We start from the raw sequence: 17662 nt of genomic DNA, 5'->3' as shown, positions 1-17662 counted from the left end.
GGAAAGGAAAAGTCTGTGTATCCATGTGTATATCCGTATGTGTGTAGGTGTACAACAGTGGAACTGAAGCTGTGCATGCATGTGGATGTAGGCGTTTTGTTAGCGTGGCTCGTAGGTAGAGCGAATCTGCCGATATGTCACCTCACTTTCCTCCAACTGCTCTGTGGTTTGATAAGTGTCTTCAGCCAGGTCTCCCTTGGGTCTCCATTGTCCTGCTGGCCTTGCTCAGTCTGATTGTTTTGCAGCGTCACGTGTCAACCAAAGAGCTTCACTCAGCTCACACACAGTATGGCTGCTTTATTGATGGTCGTAGCCACCAATCCATAATGTATTCATTCATTTACTTGAAAGCTTCTTATCCAGGAGAATAGCTTGCTGCTAGGGTGTCTCTCTCTCGCTCTCTCTCTCTCTCTCCCTCCCTCCCTCCCTCTCTGTCTCACACACACAAACACACACACACACACATACGCACACATCCACACAGAGAGAGAGAGACCTCTCCATAGTCACACCAGCACACATAAATTTCAACACACCCACACTTCTTCTTACCTATGTCAATCAAGAGTTCAGGTCAGTCCCAGCCTGTTTCCCCCAACAGTCCTCTGGGTAATTTATAGTGTTCCTCACTGTTGGGCTATGTGCATTTCAAAATCATCTCCAACAATAATAGTGAGGAGGGGGGGGCAGTCTATTGCTGTTGACTGGCTTCTATTAAAACAGCTTCATTTGATCGGAAATCACCTGCTGCACAAGTCGCATAGTCATATATATATATATATACATATCATATCATATCATATATATATATAAAAATATATATATACAATATCTTTGTTGTGTTGTTTGTATCTTTGCTGTTAGGCTGTAGCACCTGAACAGTAGAAGTAGAAGAATAGAAAAGTGCTGCTGTCACTTCCTCACTGCAGGAAGAAACATGAAAAAAATGACATAAAAATCATCCAATTGTAGTCGTCCTCTAGTTGAACCAGTGACCTGTAAGCATACCGTTGTAAAGAAGCTCGAGAGATTGAGGGCATTACGAAAAAAAGCGTTAGCAAATGTGTTGTCATTCTGATGCCAATTTAAAAACATGAAGCGCTGTCATGCAATTGGTTCATCTTCCGCATGAACCAGTGGCCTCGAATTTTCAATGCGGTAAACAGCCGAGCCGTGACTGATTAGGACGTTCGTTGAGATCAGCCGTTTTTTTCCAGCTGAAAAAGGCCAATCCTGGGGAAACGTAGCCGCATTAGGGAGATAAAGGCTGAAAAGGCAGAGGACAATTCTTTAGTCTAATGACAGATCCATATCTAGCGGGACTCGCTGTCTCCCAGCAAGTGGCTTTGTTTTATCACTCAACTTGCTATTTTAATTACGGATTTGTCACATCCCGCTGGCCAAAATTAGACAATAGCTTTTGATGTTGGAGTATAGCGCGTATCCTTTCATTATATCCATGTTATTAGGGATATCACATGTGGGCACAGCTCGGACAAACCCATACTCTGTCCCCTCTGCTTTTGGAGTAACAGAGACATAATTATGCTTAAGGTGATGTTTTTGAAGATTAACATGTTTCCAGCAGAGACAAGGAGTAACTAATTTCGTAGCTTTAAAGTTCAGCAAATGAATGGAAATAGAGAGCAGATTGATTGAGAGGCAGTAATCCTCCAAGACTATTATTCCATGAATTATATTTTGAAAGAGAACAGCCCCACATTCGGGCCAGTTGTGGATTCAAACAACCTACTTTAATTTGTAGAAGTCCAAGATATGTTCCCTCAGCTCAGCTCAAAAAAGAGCTAAACAGAAGAGCTTCTTCTCTAAAAAGATGCATGATGATGCCAGGTGCAATCCTGTGAAAACTGTATTTAGACTCCATTCACATTGAAATGATTCCACCAGACAAACTTCCAGAAGTGCCATTTTTTTAGTCTACATACAGTACAGCTACACAGACTAAGCAGTATGTAATTAAATAAGTTAAAGAGTAAATTGAAAATGCTTGCTTCTGCAAACGCATTTAATTGGAGGTGTGAAGATGCTCAATGAATCAATGAAAATACTAAACAATCTCTCCACGTCTTTGGCTCCTGACACTGTAAACTAAAAAAAAAACAGTTGCTATAACAACTTACAACAACACATGACCAATTTGGTCATTAACATGAGAACAAAGGTGGATGTTAAAATAACATCGTCATGAGTGTTGACAGGTCAGCGCCGTAATGAACAGCTCATTCCCATCACTGAGGCAGCAGAGTAAAACACACCCAGACAAAGTTTCTACTGTATCTGTGGGGACTAATAGCTCAGGGTGGATATCACGCCTCTCCTCTCAGACGTCAAATACAACTATTCTATGCAGGCAGTCAAGACATTTAAAGAACTTCCCCTGAGCAGCAAGTGTAAAGTACTTAGTGCTTAAGTGTACTTAATGCTTAAACTTTAATCCAGCAATAACACCAAGGTTGTGCCCAGAGAGAAGCTATTGTTAAAAGGAAATCAATCACAATTTTATCTGTATATATATGCTATGGAGCCACTAAATATACAAGACATAATGAAATAAATATCCACTTGAATAAATTGTGTAAATATTAAATAAACCAATAAATGAGTAAAGAAAGAAATTATAAGACATTGTTTTTTCATCATGACCATAATAAATACAGTGTACAGGGACAGAATCTAACATTTCCTCTTGTTTTGCTTAACAAGGTTACACATGCTGCTGTAGCTAGCTGCTCATATTACTGGCTGCACTTGTTTGTGAGATTGTGAGGAGGGTTAGGCTAGTGCCTCTCACTTTCCAAAACCAACAATTCAACATTCACGCCCATTTCACACAATGATTGTTGTGGAGGCGACAAAGGCAGGAGTTTAAACTTTTTTTTTTTTTTTCATACCTGACACAACTATTTCTAGTTCTTTTTGAGCAAAACCCAGTCCTTCTGAAAATGGGCTGCTACGTGTTTGGTTGAAAGGTGAGGGGGGCGATGATTGGTGACAACTCCACTGTCATTGAAGTAACTTTATTTAGTAGGTTTGTCATTATGAAATAAAGGTGTCATTAAGAAAAATACCATTATAAAGGACCGCTATAATGAAATAAACTAGATAAAAATAAGAATGATGCAATAGGATTTCATAATAAAGAGGTGGCTGTTATTTATGAATTCAGTTATTTCACAATTTGTTGGTTCATTTATTCATTTTACATAACTTGTTTATATGATTACATGATGATTTCATAAGATTTAATCATATCACATCATATTTATTTATATATTTAATGTGGAAGATTATGGAAGTCCGTCTGTCCGTCTGCTGCCTGCCCTTTTATCCTTGCAGCCAGCTTATTCCTTGTCTTCATTTCCAGACATTTCTGACCATAAAGTATCATCAGGATGATTTTACATCTTAGCCAGGCATTGGGGGTAAGTCACACAGGCCGGAGTGTGCACCGAGGCCAGGCAGCAGCAGCAGAGACGCAGGCCGGCAGTCAGCCAGCCGCCGCAGGTTAGGAGGAGATTCCCGCTGAGAGTCAACAGTAAATGCTGGTGTTCATGTCACAGTTGCCCAACGATGCCAACTGACACAGAGCCCCTGCGCTGCAGTGAATTTAATGGTGGAGAGCATTTTGTATGCTATTAGCTGCTGGATGAGTACCTCTCACCCAACTATTAACACCCTGCAGGGCTCTTTATGTAGACGGGCTAAACTATAAGTATAGTTTTTATTTTCCTTTGGATTCCTTGGTAAGTCACCAGAAACTTTGTCAATTTTTTTGCAAGTTAGTCTGAGTATAATGTTAATTGCTCTTAGTATCAACACATTTCTCTTGTAATTCTTTGTCTCTGTGTTTGCACCATTAATCAGAGAATGTGTGATAAGTAACCAGTTGTAAAGATTCATGACATGCTTGAGTTTTAATCTAAAGTTATAGAAGTAATATTTTATGAGCGCTGAGCTAATGTAGAAGTGTTTTTTTTTTTGTTCTTGATTGTCCCTCATAAAAAATGTATGATTGATTTATAATAACTTTATGTGCAAAGTAGCTAAACATAGAGCTGATGCAGGAAATAAGAATTAGTGAGGATGTCTTCAGCATTTCTGACTGAGCCGGTGCATCTCACCATTAAAGCATCTGCCCTGCAAAAGACATGTTGTCAATGACCAGGAGACACACATCGATCCACCCATCGCGCACACTCAGGGAAGCTGTGAGGCAGAGGAGTATTAACACACACACAGACACACACACACACACAGACACACCCGTGAGGCTGACACACACGCACATGAAAGCTCAAAGTTGGCAGGTAGATGGAGAAAAACACAGCCTCACACATCCACATAAACACACACATACACACACATACTTACACTGGAAAAAGTTGGCAGGTAGCTGTGGTGAGATGCACACACACACACACACACACCTACACACAAATGCGCACACACACAGGTACAGAACAAAGCCCTCCAAACATCTGTGCTCCCCCAGAAGCCTGACCTGACTAGCTGAGTAAATCTAGGTGCTGCGTTGTCTCTCAGCCTCCAGGGAGAATGTTTGCTGGCGTCGAGGCCTCAGGTGAGCCAGGACAAATGAATGATGCTGAGCTGCGGGATAGAGATTTAATCTCAGGGCTTTTCAGCGTGCCAATCTGGGTAAATAGGCTGCAGGACGCTGCCGTAGTCCGCCTGCAGAGGAAACTGAAGGTTAAAGTAACTTGTCCTCGCCACCATCGTCAGGCATGCTACATAATAGCTGCTTTATTCCCATAAGTGAGGAGAATGAGGTGGTCAGTGGTTATTTAGCAGCTGAATGAAACAAACTGAGATAAAATATTTACATCCAGGAAATAAGGAAGAAAGGGCACCTGGCACAAATGGAAAGTTAAACAGGTGTTCGATTTTGCGTCTTAGCAGTGGACACAGTGATATTCTCTGAGGAGCCCCCCATTTTCCTTCATTAATTTGCTGCAGTTATGTAGATATTATTTAACTGTTCTACAGTCAAGTATCTGTTAGTTGTAATCTCAGGTGCACCGTGAGGAGAGGCAAACAAGGCGAATGTTTAGGGCCCCCAAGGGGAAAATGGACCCCCGACAGCCTCTAATATTGGCACAGCCTTAAAGACACTATATAATGGCCCTGATGATGTGTGATGTAGATAGCATCTACCCAAATTGTAAACTGTGGCGTCTGCCAATAGTCTTCGATTGTCCTCTTTGCCTGGGGTCCTCCAGAGTCTAGGATCACCTCTGGTTGTAATACAAGTCTGGAATCTCTTCAAAACCCCCACCCACCCGGCTGTAATGACAACACACTGCATACATTTAAGTAGTAATGCCATTATAGGCAAAATAAGTTAAACAAGTTTGTTTCAACTATCAACAACAATCGCTAATCTTCTATTATAGGGGAATTCCACTGCATATGTGAAATAGCTGTGTATAAAGCTCTTTGTGGCTGCATGAAGTCTGATAAATTTCCTCATATGATGTCACTTGAGTCAGCGTTGGTTGGGGCTAAAAGATTACAAGTTAGAGAGTGAAAAAAATGTGGGGATGACAGAAGTGATGTTACCAGACCTCTGTAGCTACATTAGCCACTACTAGTACAACGGACCCAAACCTGCAACTATTACTAAACTGTCAGCGGTCAAGTTGCATTCCAGTTAATGCAGGCACCTGGAGTGCAAAGCTAAATCAGTAGAGTCTTCTTTTAAAGAAATGACTGGTTACAGTAAACACTGTGTCTACTGTAGTTTAATGAAAATGGAAATAAAATGCCTTTTTCTTCTGCGTTAAGTGCAATATAAACATTGAGATAGATGTGAAATTCTTGTATTGTGCTCTCCACAATTACTGCGGTGTCAAATGTGAACCGAAAGCAGAGATGTTCTGTTGATTATAGTGGTTACGCTCACCCTTTGGACAGATCGATGCGCAGGGTTTTCAGTGTGATCAGTATGATGAACAATGAAGTACATCAGACACAGAGGGAAACAAGAAGATGAAGTTAAGTAAGCGTAATTTCAGTATTAGATGCTTGTGGATTTTTCCTCATAACGTAACCTTTTTTGAATAGCATTTCAGTGACTATGTTTTCATCATGTGTTCTACAGGAACTATTTCTTGGATTCTCCTATAAGTAATAGTGGTGCAGGTGTAAAAATGAAATAACACTTGTTACTTTGGAGGTGACTGTAGGCACAGTCACGATGTGATGATGGATGTGGTCACTTTTATATCACAACACCCTTCTTACTCTTACAATACAACAATACATCCCTGTTGTAGGTAATATAGTGCATGTCAGTGTGGTTCTGTGTATCAGTCTGTTTATGCTCGAGTCTCTTTTTGGAAACAAAGTCTCTAAATGGGTTTGAAAATTTGCCAAAACCTGTTGACAAAGCTGTGAAGTTGACAGCGATGTTCGTCTTACGGGAGGAACAGTGTCACCGCTGTTCTGCTGCCTGATGTAGAGTCTACATAGCTTGTTGAGCATGAGGGAGTTCAGACCGGCTCATCAGTTATTCTACTCAGTGACATTTAATTATTCTTTCTCTTGACACATTTTGACAGCTAAAGGCAGGTTTTGAATCCTTCCTGACTGAAATCTAACCTATAATATACAGCGGCTTGTTACTTTTGATGCCTTAAAGAGGGCTAAAAGGAATGTTTACAAAAAATTTCCCAGAGTGAAAGTGCAGGACGAGTTCATGTAGTGAAGGCAGACTATGTGAGAAGTAGCAGGCAAAATGACAGACAGAGAGGTGAATTGTTAAAATGGTGGAGTTAATTTCACAATTAGTGTGCTTCAGTTTAGTTAATTTACATAATGACAAAGATAAAAGTGAAGATATTCTGATAAAAGTGATTAAATATGATTAAAACAGATGCTAATTTCCAATTTGCACATGTGAGATAAGAAATCCATATCCTATAAGACCTCACCTCACATCACTGTAAAGGAGAAAATAAATAAAGTAAAAGTCAAGATAACAATCAAACACTAACTTCTGAGGAAAAGTTAGAGAAATAAATCTGTTGTTGCTCCAGCTTTAGGGAGTTAAAACTTTTTTTTCTAGGCCTCCACCTGCTGATGGATGACAACCTTCACATTCTTTTATATTTTTGGCAATTCACCAACTATCTCACCCATAGAAGCTTAATGACGGGTGCAGCCACTGAATAAGCATCAGTGGATGGATCATCAGCGTGACAGGCAACCGCTAGTAAGGCCAACACTGATCCTGCAGTGATCATGAATGATGGGGGATTGCAGGGAAAAGAATTAAAGTGAGGGATAAAGATAAATATTATTCATATTTCTTAAAGACAGTACAGTAGTAGAGAAGAATTCAGCTGTGGAAAGATGTTCGGTAAGTCTGGAAACTCTTCAGACTCGCCGCTTCTTTGTCACCTGAGAAAGTCTCAGAGACATTTGGCCTACAAAAGCCAGTCATAACACATTTTGAATTAAAATGTATGTGTATCGACTTAAGGATGTTTTTCTCAAGTCTTGGAAAGCAGATTTTTGGAGGATGAAGATTTGACAGCATTGATGTGTTAGTGTCCCTGGTGGGGCTCTCACCCTGCAAACTGGCTGCCAGTTTCTGCAGACACCTCTGTTCTGATCTACTTTAAAACTGGGACATTTCTTCATATTCAACACTGATTTCAGAAATGTTGGTAGATACCGTCTGGCGGAAACACCAGAGGAGCAGGTGACACTGGTGGTCTGGTGATTCTGGAGAAATTACAAAACTCAAGAGGAATAGTCAGACTGAACCAGTAATCTGTGACTATGACTCATGGAACATTTCAGAGATTGAACTATTTGGTGGTGGTAGGTAAAGCCACAAAAAACACTGAGGAGTAGCAGATCATATACAAGCTGCGTAACAGAAAAACAGGTAGCAAGGGTTACAGTCCTTTCTTTTGCAATTTTAAGTGAAACATACAACTTGACTTAAATATGAACAATAACATTAAAGCATTAATCTAACCTCAGTCTTGGTTGTCCAAGTGTTTAAGCTGAGCAGCCAATTACTGTTGAGTTAGAATGAAATGAATCTGATTTCACATTTTTCCTTGTCATAATACTGACTCTCTTACATTCTTCACTGCCATAGAAGAATGTCTTTCACGTTGTTCAGTTACTGGTGAGGATGCTGAGGGTACTTTACACTTTTCCTTTGTTTTATTTGAAGTGGTGATCCTTAAGAAGATATATTTGTGGTTTGAAGAACCAAAAAACATGTATAAACAATGTAGTTTTACATCTCCTCTCTCAGGCTTCTTTCTGGAGCTCTAGTAACATAATTGGTCGGTGAGCCAATCAGAAGTGAGGAGGCTCAGAGCCTCTCTTCTGATTGGGTGTTTCCTGAGTGATCTAATAAAAATATAGTAGACTTCAGGTAAACACTCAAGGCTTGGGGCACGGCTGAGAGCAGTGACTGCTATGTTGTGACATCAAAAAGTTACAGAACTCGTTTGAGGGCTCAGTTTCTCAATACAGACTATGTGCATTTCTCTGTGGACTGAGCACTACTATACTTTCACTCATCTATACTTTCATTAATATAGAACCTAGACCTGCTTTATAATCAAAAAAGACAAGAAATCTCACTTAATACAGTATGGGACCTCTAAGATACCATCATAGGGATCTTGTTTTCAAACAAATCAGGTGGAAACATTTAAAACTTAGCCCGAGACAGTCTCTCAACAAACTAGCATTAGCTCAATTAGCTTGATAAAATCTACAGCTGATTAAACCTGCTGGCGACAGTTGACGTTTCAGTAAAAAAAAATTGTCAGTCTCCTGCTAGAAATGTGGGATGCCTAATTTTGAGTGGTGGTAAATCTGAGACCCTTATCACACCGTCATATACCTGCACAAATGTGCAGTGTGAGAACTGAAAGTGTCACATGGTTAGCACATCCACAGATAGAGATCAAATAGCATCAGGTGGTGAGAGAAGCTGAAGCGACACTGACTTGTCTGTGTTGTGGTTGCTGATGACCTCGGATTGATGAGCTCTTGCTGCAGACACATCAGTGTTTCCTCAGTGTACACTGACCTATGTGCTCCTGAGGCCTCAATAACATATTTTCTCTGATACATATACGAGACATATGTGATTGTGAAAAACTCAAAGAACGTACAGATGGAGGATAATAAATATCTTCCATCCTCAACAACATGTTGTCATGTCTACCAAGAAGAATGCATTAGTCTTGGTGGCTTGGCTAACAAGAATGTATTGGAAGCCTGAATATGAAGTGCATAGTAAGACTAATGCATTATGTCTCAGCAGCATCATGGTCAAGAGACAGAAGAAAAAGCTGTAAAAATAAACTTTTATACACAACAGTATTTGTACAAGGACATTCTCTTTCCTAAAAGGAAAATATGCAAATCTGACATTGATCAGTTCAACTTGATTTAATTTCTGCCTCTTTCTTTTAATAATTCATTATTATTTCATTGTGCCCCGTTTATTTATTGTCTATTTATTTACTTTGCAGTGAAATCATGAGTTCATAAAGGTTTTGGACAGATTAAGAAAAATAAGGTGACTGTTTTTCAGTTGGTGTCATTAGCCTTTACTGTATATTGTAGTTGTTGTTAGATAAATATGGCACACTGATTACAAATATTAAATTGAATTTAATTCTAAAGGTTTGCATTTAATTAAACCCTTAACAAAGCATTTAATTTAACATTTAAAACATTGTTGTGGCCCTTCACCTATTTATACAGTTCTCTGTTCCTAAGCATTAACCATGCTCACTTCATTTCATTCATATTCTAAAGCGGAGAGAGCCGCTCGATGACGCCCCACCTCGTACATTCACATAATGCCTGCATTTAAAGAAGCAGTACATGGTACAGTTTTTATGGTAAACCTACAACCTGTCTTGTTCTGCTCCGAAGCCAACAACTCCTGCACCCTCCCCATCTCTCATACTCATACTGAACCTGGCAGGAATCGGGGTAAAATGTTACCAGCAACACCCACCAGCTTCCATACTTTTTGTCTCACTATTTCTAATTTTTTTTTTTTCCCTGTATCTCTGTCTTTCTCACATATTTCGTCTTTTGCTCTCATGAATGTGGTCAGCCTGCAAGCCTGGACAGTTTTGTTATGCTCATCAAAAGAGGAGTAAGCTTCAGTTCTGTGATCACAAACACTGCAAACAATCACAAGAGGGGAAAACAATGGTTGGATTTTCCAACCCTGTAAATGATCCTGTTAGAGTGAGTTATTAGGAAAGAATAGAATAAGAAGCATGGGGAGAGACAGCGGGACGGTTATTTTATTTTACTCACACAGACTTTTCAGAAATAGACATTTTACAATTCTGTCCTCATTAGAAAATATCCCCTGGAGTTGTCTCAATACCAACAGTAAAACCAAGGAATCCAGATAAGAGATTTGTAGCTCTGCAGGTCCAGTGTCATCTTGCCGTTTGCGCTTCACAGATTTAAAACCACTTGAACCCGAATGTTCCCAGCATTCTCTCTTAAGTAGCTTTGAAGTTAGATAAAACATTTTTTTTTTTTTTTTTGCAGTTTGACATCACATGTTTCTGTAACTGCTTTTTTCAGCACTTCACTGCAGCTGAATCACACTGATATTGAGAGAAATATTCAAACAGCTTTTTTTTTTATTATATATTCATCATTACATCAAACGGAGAATTTTACATGTTTTGTGCATCATTTTGTACACACTTTGTTGCATTTTACCATGACATCTTTAGAGAAGCTGTAACTTCAGAAACCTTGAGATCATGACCAGAATTTAAAATACTGCAAATTAGCAGCACCCACATAGTGTAGCACATGCATGAACTCTGTACTCTGTCCTTGCTTCATATTCTCTTTCTATCCTTTTTCTGTATTTTCCATGTTTTAGAGATAGGGGAGTTTCTGCAAGTAAAAGACAGAGTTTAATATCTCAGAAAGTTTTAAAAAATGACTTTATATTTCTCTTTCCGCCCCCTTTCTCTCCCTGTCTCTCTGTGTTTCAGTTGTCCAGCATATAAAGCGGAGAGACATCATCCTGAAGAGAGAGTTGGGTGAGGGAGCGTTCGGGAAAGTCTTCCTGGCAGAGTGTTACAACCTGAGCCCCACCAAGGACAAGATGCTGGTGGCTGTCAAGGTACATCTTCACTGTGTAAATGTTTGCATGTATGTTTTTCTGCTCACCACAAGTTGTAAAAAGTGGTTATATAAGTCACCGTAGCCTTTCTGTCAGTCTGGCCATTCACCTTTGACCTTTCTCGTCAACAAGGTGATTCCGTCTGCAGAGCTGCTGTTGTTTTTTTTTTTTTAATTTAAACTCTGGAGACTCCTTTGTGTGAAAATCCCAGGTGATCAGCAGTTTCAGAAATACTCAAACCAGCCGTCTCACACCAACAATCACGCCACATTCAAAGTGACTGAGATTCTGATGTTTACATTTACATTTACTCATTTGGCCACTTACAAGCAAGAGCCATCACTAAAGCTCCAGTGCGGTCGGAGACCTCGGTGTAAGTACTAAATCTATTCAATAAGGTGAAGTGCAAGGAGATGAGGTAAAGAGGTGCATTGAAAGTGCATAATGCATATTAAGTGCTTGTTAGGTATGTTAGGTTGTTAGAGGTGTTAGGGGAGGAGGGGTTCTCAGAAGAGATGAGTCTTCAAGAGATTGTCACAATCTAGTTCAACAGTGTGTGACAAAGAGAGAGAGACCACATATAGTCCGTAAAAATGATAAATGTTTGAATTGTGTAAATGACAAAAATGGAGCAGGGTGTGTCTGTCAGCAGCTCAGTATCTATGCAGTGTCTGTGTGAGTGAGTGGTGAGGAGGCCAGGTGAAGAGATGGAGAGGATTGGTCTGCAATCCAGCCTCCAGCCCACTCAGGTGTGTTGCGTCCCTGACAAGATCTCAGCTCCACCCATCAATTTCCTGAAACAATGAGACACAGCCAGGCAAGAAAGAAGGACCAGATAGTACTACCCCTGTGGTCATCACAAGACTTCCTCAATGGTGGAACTATAAACGAGACCAGGAACGCTGTGGCCAAGAAGGAGCATGAGCCTGTATGACTGAGTTCACAGAAGTCACTCTGAAGGAAAACATTAGTGACTTGAATTTGATGCGGGCGACCATGAGTAGCCAGTGGAGGTCAATGAGCAGCGGAGCGACATGTGCCCTTTTAGGCTGATCGAAGACCAGATGCACCGCTGCATTCTGGGCCATCTGTAAGGGTTTCCCTGTGCGTTAAGGGAGGCCCACCAGAACGGCATTGCAGTAGTTAATCTGAACATTAACTGAAGCTCCTGAACCGTATCTGCATGATATTATGCACTGCACTGCTGCCATGTGATTGGCTGATTGGTGGACCTAGGAAGTGCCTGGTGAGTGTATCATTGTGTCTGCTACTGTCAAGCACACTGGCTGTAGACCCACAAAGCAGACTAAGACGAAGGTCAAGTTCAAAGTTTTAATCAGTCCAAAAATCGGTACACAGGTGATCAGTCAATATGGCAAAATTATCAAAATCATCAGGCAAAACTCGCTGGTCAAAAAAGAGGCAAAATCACACAAACACGAGGGACAACACAAGAAAATGCTGGAACGCTCACAGGGGGGTAAAGACGATCTGGCAACACATGAGGGGAAGACAAGGACTTAAATAAGGCAGGGGAGACAATGAGACACAGTTGAAAGACAGGAGGGAAACTTGACAAGACAGTGGTTACCAAAATAAAACAGGGAAACATTAAACACAAGGAACCATGAGCTCAAGTAACTTGGCGGCTCATGACAGCTACGGCTGAACTACCAGGTCTGGCCCCTCTGGCTTGACAGGGAGTTTCCTCTGAATGCCATGGCACTGGTATAACCATCATTCCTGCTTGTGTAGCTCCACTAGTCTTACAAATAGTAACTACTTAGTGTACATCAGAAATCACCATTCACTGACCTGATGCATCTTTAAAGGATCACTGATTCCTATCCTCACCTAAACAAAGCTGATCCTGACCCAGGTGCACTACTGGCTGGTCCACGTGACTGAATAGGCAACTTCATTTGAATGCCACGCCATGGCCCACTGAGGTGTCCGACCACCATCACTGAATACCTGGTTCCACTAGACTTATGAATAGCCACTGGGTGCTCCGAGCTGTACCTGTCTTTGTATCCACCCAACACCTGTTGAAGTGGCAGGAACCAGCATTTACTGTCAAACAAAGTTAATACAAGTGAACTTCCTTTTTTCTTTTAAAGACTTTAAGGCACTAAAGCAATTGTCCTTGTGTGGCAGCTCTCAGTGCTTTTACAGCGCTCACCATTAAGTTGTGCTTGGCAGCTCCCAGTGTGAATATGAGAAACGGTATGAATGTGAAGCAGGGTGAGACCGACTAAGAGGTTGCAGACTCAGCAAACCTCCCCAGGAGAGAAAGTCAGAAACAGCTGAAAAAGAAAAAGAAAAAACCCACCCTCGCCTAAGAGGTTAGATGAAGATGATGGAGTGTCTGGCTGTCACTTCCTTTCCTTAGTATTACAGGATTAACAAAAAGCTGTTTCATAATAAGCCTCCTCCACAATTATCTCTTTGCTTTAAAACACAATGCAATGTGCATTTTCATCTGAACATGTTCCTGTCTGTGATAAAACAGGAAGAGGCTCTCTGAATACTCTTAAAGGTCAACAAAGGGAAAATTCACTGCAGCCCTTTCCCTCAATTTATTGTAGTCGAGCACTTGAAGGTATTGTTTTGGAGGGATGCCCAGACAAGAAACATTTCCTTAAGAGTGCGGTTTGATTTGGTAATAGAATTTTATGGCCATTTTACCTACTCTGCCGTACATCTCAACCACCTCCAGCATTTCACTGCAGGAAGAGCACATACGGGTAAATGTATTTCTATCCCAAGGTCTTTCCATCTGTATGTCAGCAGCAGGCTGGGAAAGCAGGACTCAAGGCCGAGAAGATCAAGAGGAGCAAGTTGCTTTATTTTCCTGTTGCTGATGAAGTGTCAAGAGTCTTTTTTTTCCTCCAGTTGAGGCTGCAATAATGCGCCTTATTGCTGTTATTTGATTTTCTTTCCCACCTTTTTTTCTAATACCGGCGGCTTCAACTGACATCCCATCAAGATTTGATATTTCATGTGTCCTTCACTTGAAAAGAGTTCGAGGGACTCGCTACTTGATGCTATTACCAATCAGATCAATTTGTTGTGTGTACAGTTATTGTTCCAGCTGGCTGCACCTGTTCTGCCTGAGCTTTACAGCTGTAGTCATCACTGCCTTAAAAGCAATGCACAGGATTACTAGGTGGATATAATGCATAGATGCTGTATACTGTATCACTATACCAAGATGCCATTGAATCTGGACGGACTCGTTCACAGTTTCAAAGCTATGTTGTTAAAGATAAAGGAAATATGAGTAAACTTTGTGTAGATTCGGTGTTGTGTTTACCACAATAACTCAGTACCTGAACAGCAACAGATTCCTCTTGTCATTTCCTCCATTCCTTCCTATGGAGTCCTGGTGCAGGTGTGGACCGGCTGGAGGCAGTGACAAAAAAGTCACAGTTTTCTGAGCGTAAGACTAGACTAGAAGTGTGTTTCCATCCACTCGTTTTTCATGCAGCCCTGTTCAAACCTGTGTACTCAACTCGACTCTGTCCTTCATGTACATGCTGAGCTGCAGCCCGTGTGCCGGAGAATGCCGTAGAGACTGCTTAGGAATTTTGGCGCTTGGCGGATTCATTCATATAACAAAGTCAGACAGTAGATGCAGTGCCTGTTAGCGTGTTAGCCTGTGGCTATTATCCACAGACTTTGGAGAGAGACTGAGTTAGTATTAATAGTTGTAAAGTTTTATTGTTTCCACATTGTATTTTGTTATTTTCTAATGCTGATACAACGTATTTGGAGCATCAACACACTTGATCATCCCAGCACCACGATTTAGTGGAAAAACCAACAGCTGTCGAGCCATGTCACTCACAACCCAAACTGTCAAAGTCATGATGGAGGTAGAGGAAAAGTCAGGTGATCAACAAGTCAGTAGCCATCCTCTGGGGACCATGGATGTCTTTACAAAATTTCATGGCAATCCATCCAAGATTTATTAAAATATTTCAGTGGTGGACTGACCGAACAGCTGAACAGCACTGCCATTCCTGGAGCAATGTTAAAACTTGAAGGACAAATGGGCACACTGAGTGGATGTCTGAAACCAAAAGGGACTTTACTAATTGGATTATAGAGGAGCGCAGGAGAAGGAGGAGCGCAGTGAGTAACTTAGATTACTGTTAGAGGGAGTGGTGTGAGAGAGAGAGAGAGAGAGAGAGAGACAGAGAGAGAGAGTAGAAGATGTGAGACAAGCCAGTGCAATTCAGGGGCTGGACACAATGACGGAGGTCTAGCCCGAGGAGAAACATTTTTAGACCATTGCCTCGCAGAGGCCAAGAATAATGTTGTGTTCAAGAGCTCCTTGTGTCAAGGATGTTGCCCTCATATGGTCACCAAAGTAGTAAACTTTTTGCATCAACAAATGAACACATAGCATTGTGTAAATCTGGATCACCGTTTCCCCTTTCAGACGCTGAAAGATCCCAACCTGTCAGCGAGGAAGGACTTCCAGAGGGAGGCAGAGCTGCTGACCAACCTGCAGCACGACCACATTGTTAAATTCTACGGCGTGTGTGTAGACGGAGACCCACTCATCATGGTGTTCGAATACATGAAGCATGGAGACCTCAACAAATTCCTCAGGTCAGTTTTTCACTGAAGGTTCAGTCAGTTTAACCTTGATACACCTGGATAGTGCTGGCTGAGCAAATTAGATAGTGATCATATGAACAGAAAGAAGCAAACTACAGTGGGTGAAAGCATATTGCAGTGTGAATATGTATGTGTGCTACCTAGGAGCTTTTTCACTCGAGGTACTGGTCAGAGCTTTTAGATGGAAGTGGCCACCAACCAGTATGTAAATGTAAACTTCAAGAGTTGGAGAAAAGTACATTTCTTTCGTGAAAATCCTGCTGCTGATACAATATCTAGCAAACTTCACAGCTTTCTGGTTTAGCAAACATGAGTGCTTTAGTGCTTTTGTGCTGTAATGTCAGACTGTACCGGGGGAAGTGACCTCTGATAAGCCTCAACAAAAGCGACACGATGCCGGTACAGCGAGCACTTTGGTAATGGGAAGCTTCACTGGTTGATGTCAGTGTGCAAAGGAGGAGTCAGGGATAGAAGTGTGCTATTTCAAACGCGTTGACAGCACCAGTGTGTGTGTGTGTGTGTGTGGTCTACTTTGTTTTTGAAGCTTGAGCAATAGTTGAAAAAATGACATGTTGCAATTGAGTGTGTGTGTGTGAGTGTGAGTGTGTGTGTGTGTGTGTGTGTGTGTGTGTGTGTGTGTGTGTGTGTGTGTGTGTGTGTGTGTGTGTGTGTGTGTGTGTGTGTGTGTGTGTGTGTGTGTGTGAGTGTGTGTGTGTGAGTGTGTGCATGTGGATTCAAGAGTGCGTGAAGACTTTCTGTTGGGAAATCATTCCTGAAATGAAAGGCAATGTCGCGAATGATGAAATTCTTTCATGCAAGGTGCAAGATGTGGCTGATTTTTGGTCTATTGGTCCTGTTGGTCACATTTAACAGATGAGCTGTGTAGGGAATCAACAGGAGTGAATAGAGGATTTGACGTGCAGGTCCATCTCAACCTTCAGATAAACTGTGTGTGGCCTGCACTCAGTTGGCCACCGCCACATGTGTGTGAAGTAGAGAGACTAAAAGGTACAGTCTAAGAAAATTATTACATACACACATAAAGCAAAGAACATTGAATTGCACTAAAAGTAAGAGGTGGAAAAAGAAAGGCAGCCTAAGAGAGAGTGAGATAGCTGTAGTCATCCCTGCACAGTGCCTGTAATCACAGTGACGAGAGGGTGATGAGAACAGCGGGAACGTCTCACAGGAAATGAGTTCTTCAGCGTCACCCAGATATGCTAAGCAGGGAAAGAGCTCACAGCCCATAGTCAACTTGTTTTGGTAAATGTGCGACTTACAATACCTTGATGATGACCTGAGCCTTGGTTAAAACTGACAGGATTGAAAACATAAAAATGTTGCAAAAAGCTGCTTTAAAACCAAAGAGTCATGTAACAGTCACAGAATTAATAAAAAATAAACAGCCCAGACACTTAGCACTTTAACGCTGCTATTAAAGCTGCCTGAGTACTTGTAAGTTGTAGTTAATTTGTTAATTTTTCTAAGAGTGTTTCTTTATTATGCTAATTATTCTCATTAGGTAATGGTAAGGGTTTATTAGTACTGTAAGGGTTATTAAAGGGTCGGTCAGGTTATAGTCTGCCATGCTGAAAAAGTATTAAAGGTTACTACATCCAGTTGTTGAAGCAAGACTGTGAAACTTACAAAAGAAGACACAACACAATCTTCTCCTTACAAATGAAAAGGTGAATTCAAGAGCGATAAAACAAGCTCTTGCTTAATTCAGTCCACTCTCGAGATTTACTGCCACAGCCTTAGTTGGTCTGGTATGACCGCTAGCTGTTGATTCCTAATGTTGGATCATGGACTTTTTGACTCTTCTTTACCTGTGTGGTCGTA

At 41.1% G+C, this 17662-nt stretch overlaps 1 protein-coding gene across 4 annotated transcripts in view; it reads left to right on the top strand.

Annotated features, from left to right (window-relative positions):
• ntrk3b (neurotrophic tyrosine kinase, receptor, type 3b) overlaps positions 1-17662 on the top strand; it is a 176159-nt gene that overhangs the window by 135771 nt on the left and 22726 nt on the right. For all 4 annotated transcript variants that reach the window (XM_056371538.1, XM_056371529.1, XM_056371546.1 and 1 more), the window contains 2 exons: positions 11061-11191; positions 15639-15811. In XM_056371538.1, coding sequence (XP_056227513.1) covers positions 11061-11191; positions 15639-15811 — 304 coding nt within the window. The remainder of the gene's footprint in view (positions 1-11060; positions 11192-15638; positions 15812-17662) is intronic.

The sequence above is a fragment of the Seriola aureovittata genome, chromosome 1, assembly GCF_021018895.1.
Source record: "Seriola aureovittata isolate HTS-2021-v1 ecotype China chromosome 1, ASM2101889v1, whole genome shotgun sequence".
NCBI lineage: Eukaryota > Metazoa > Chordata > Actinopteri > Carangiformes > Carangidae > Seriola > Seriola aureovittata.
Note: the sequence above shows the minus strand (reverse complement) of the source record. Positions and strands in the feature narration are given on the sequence as shown.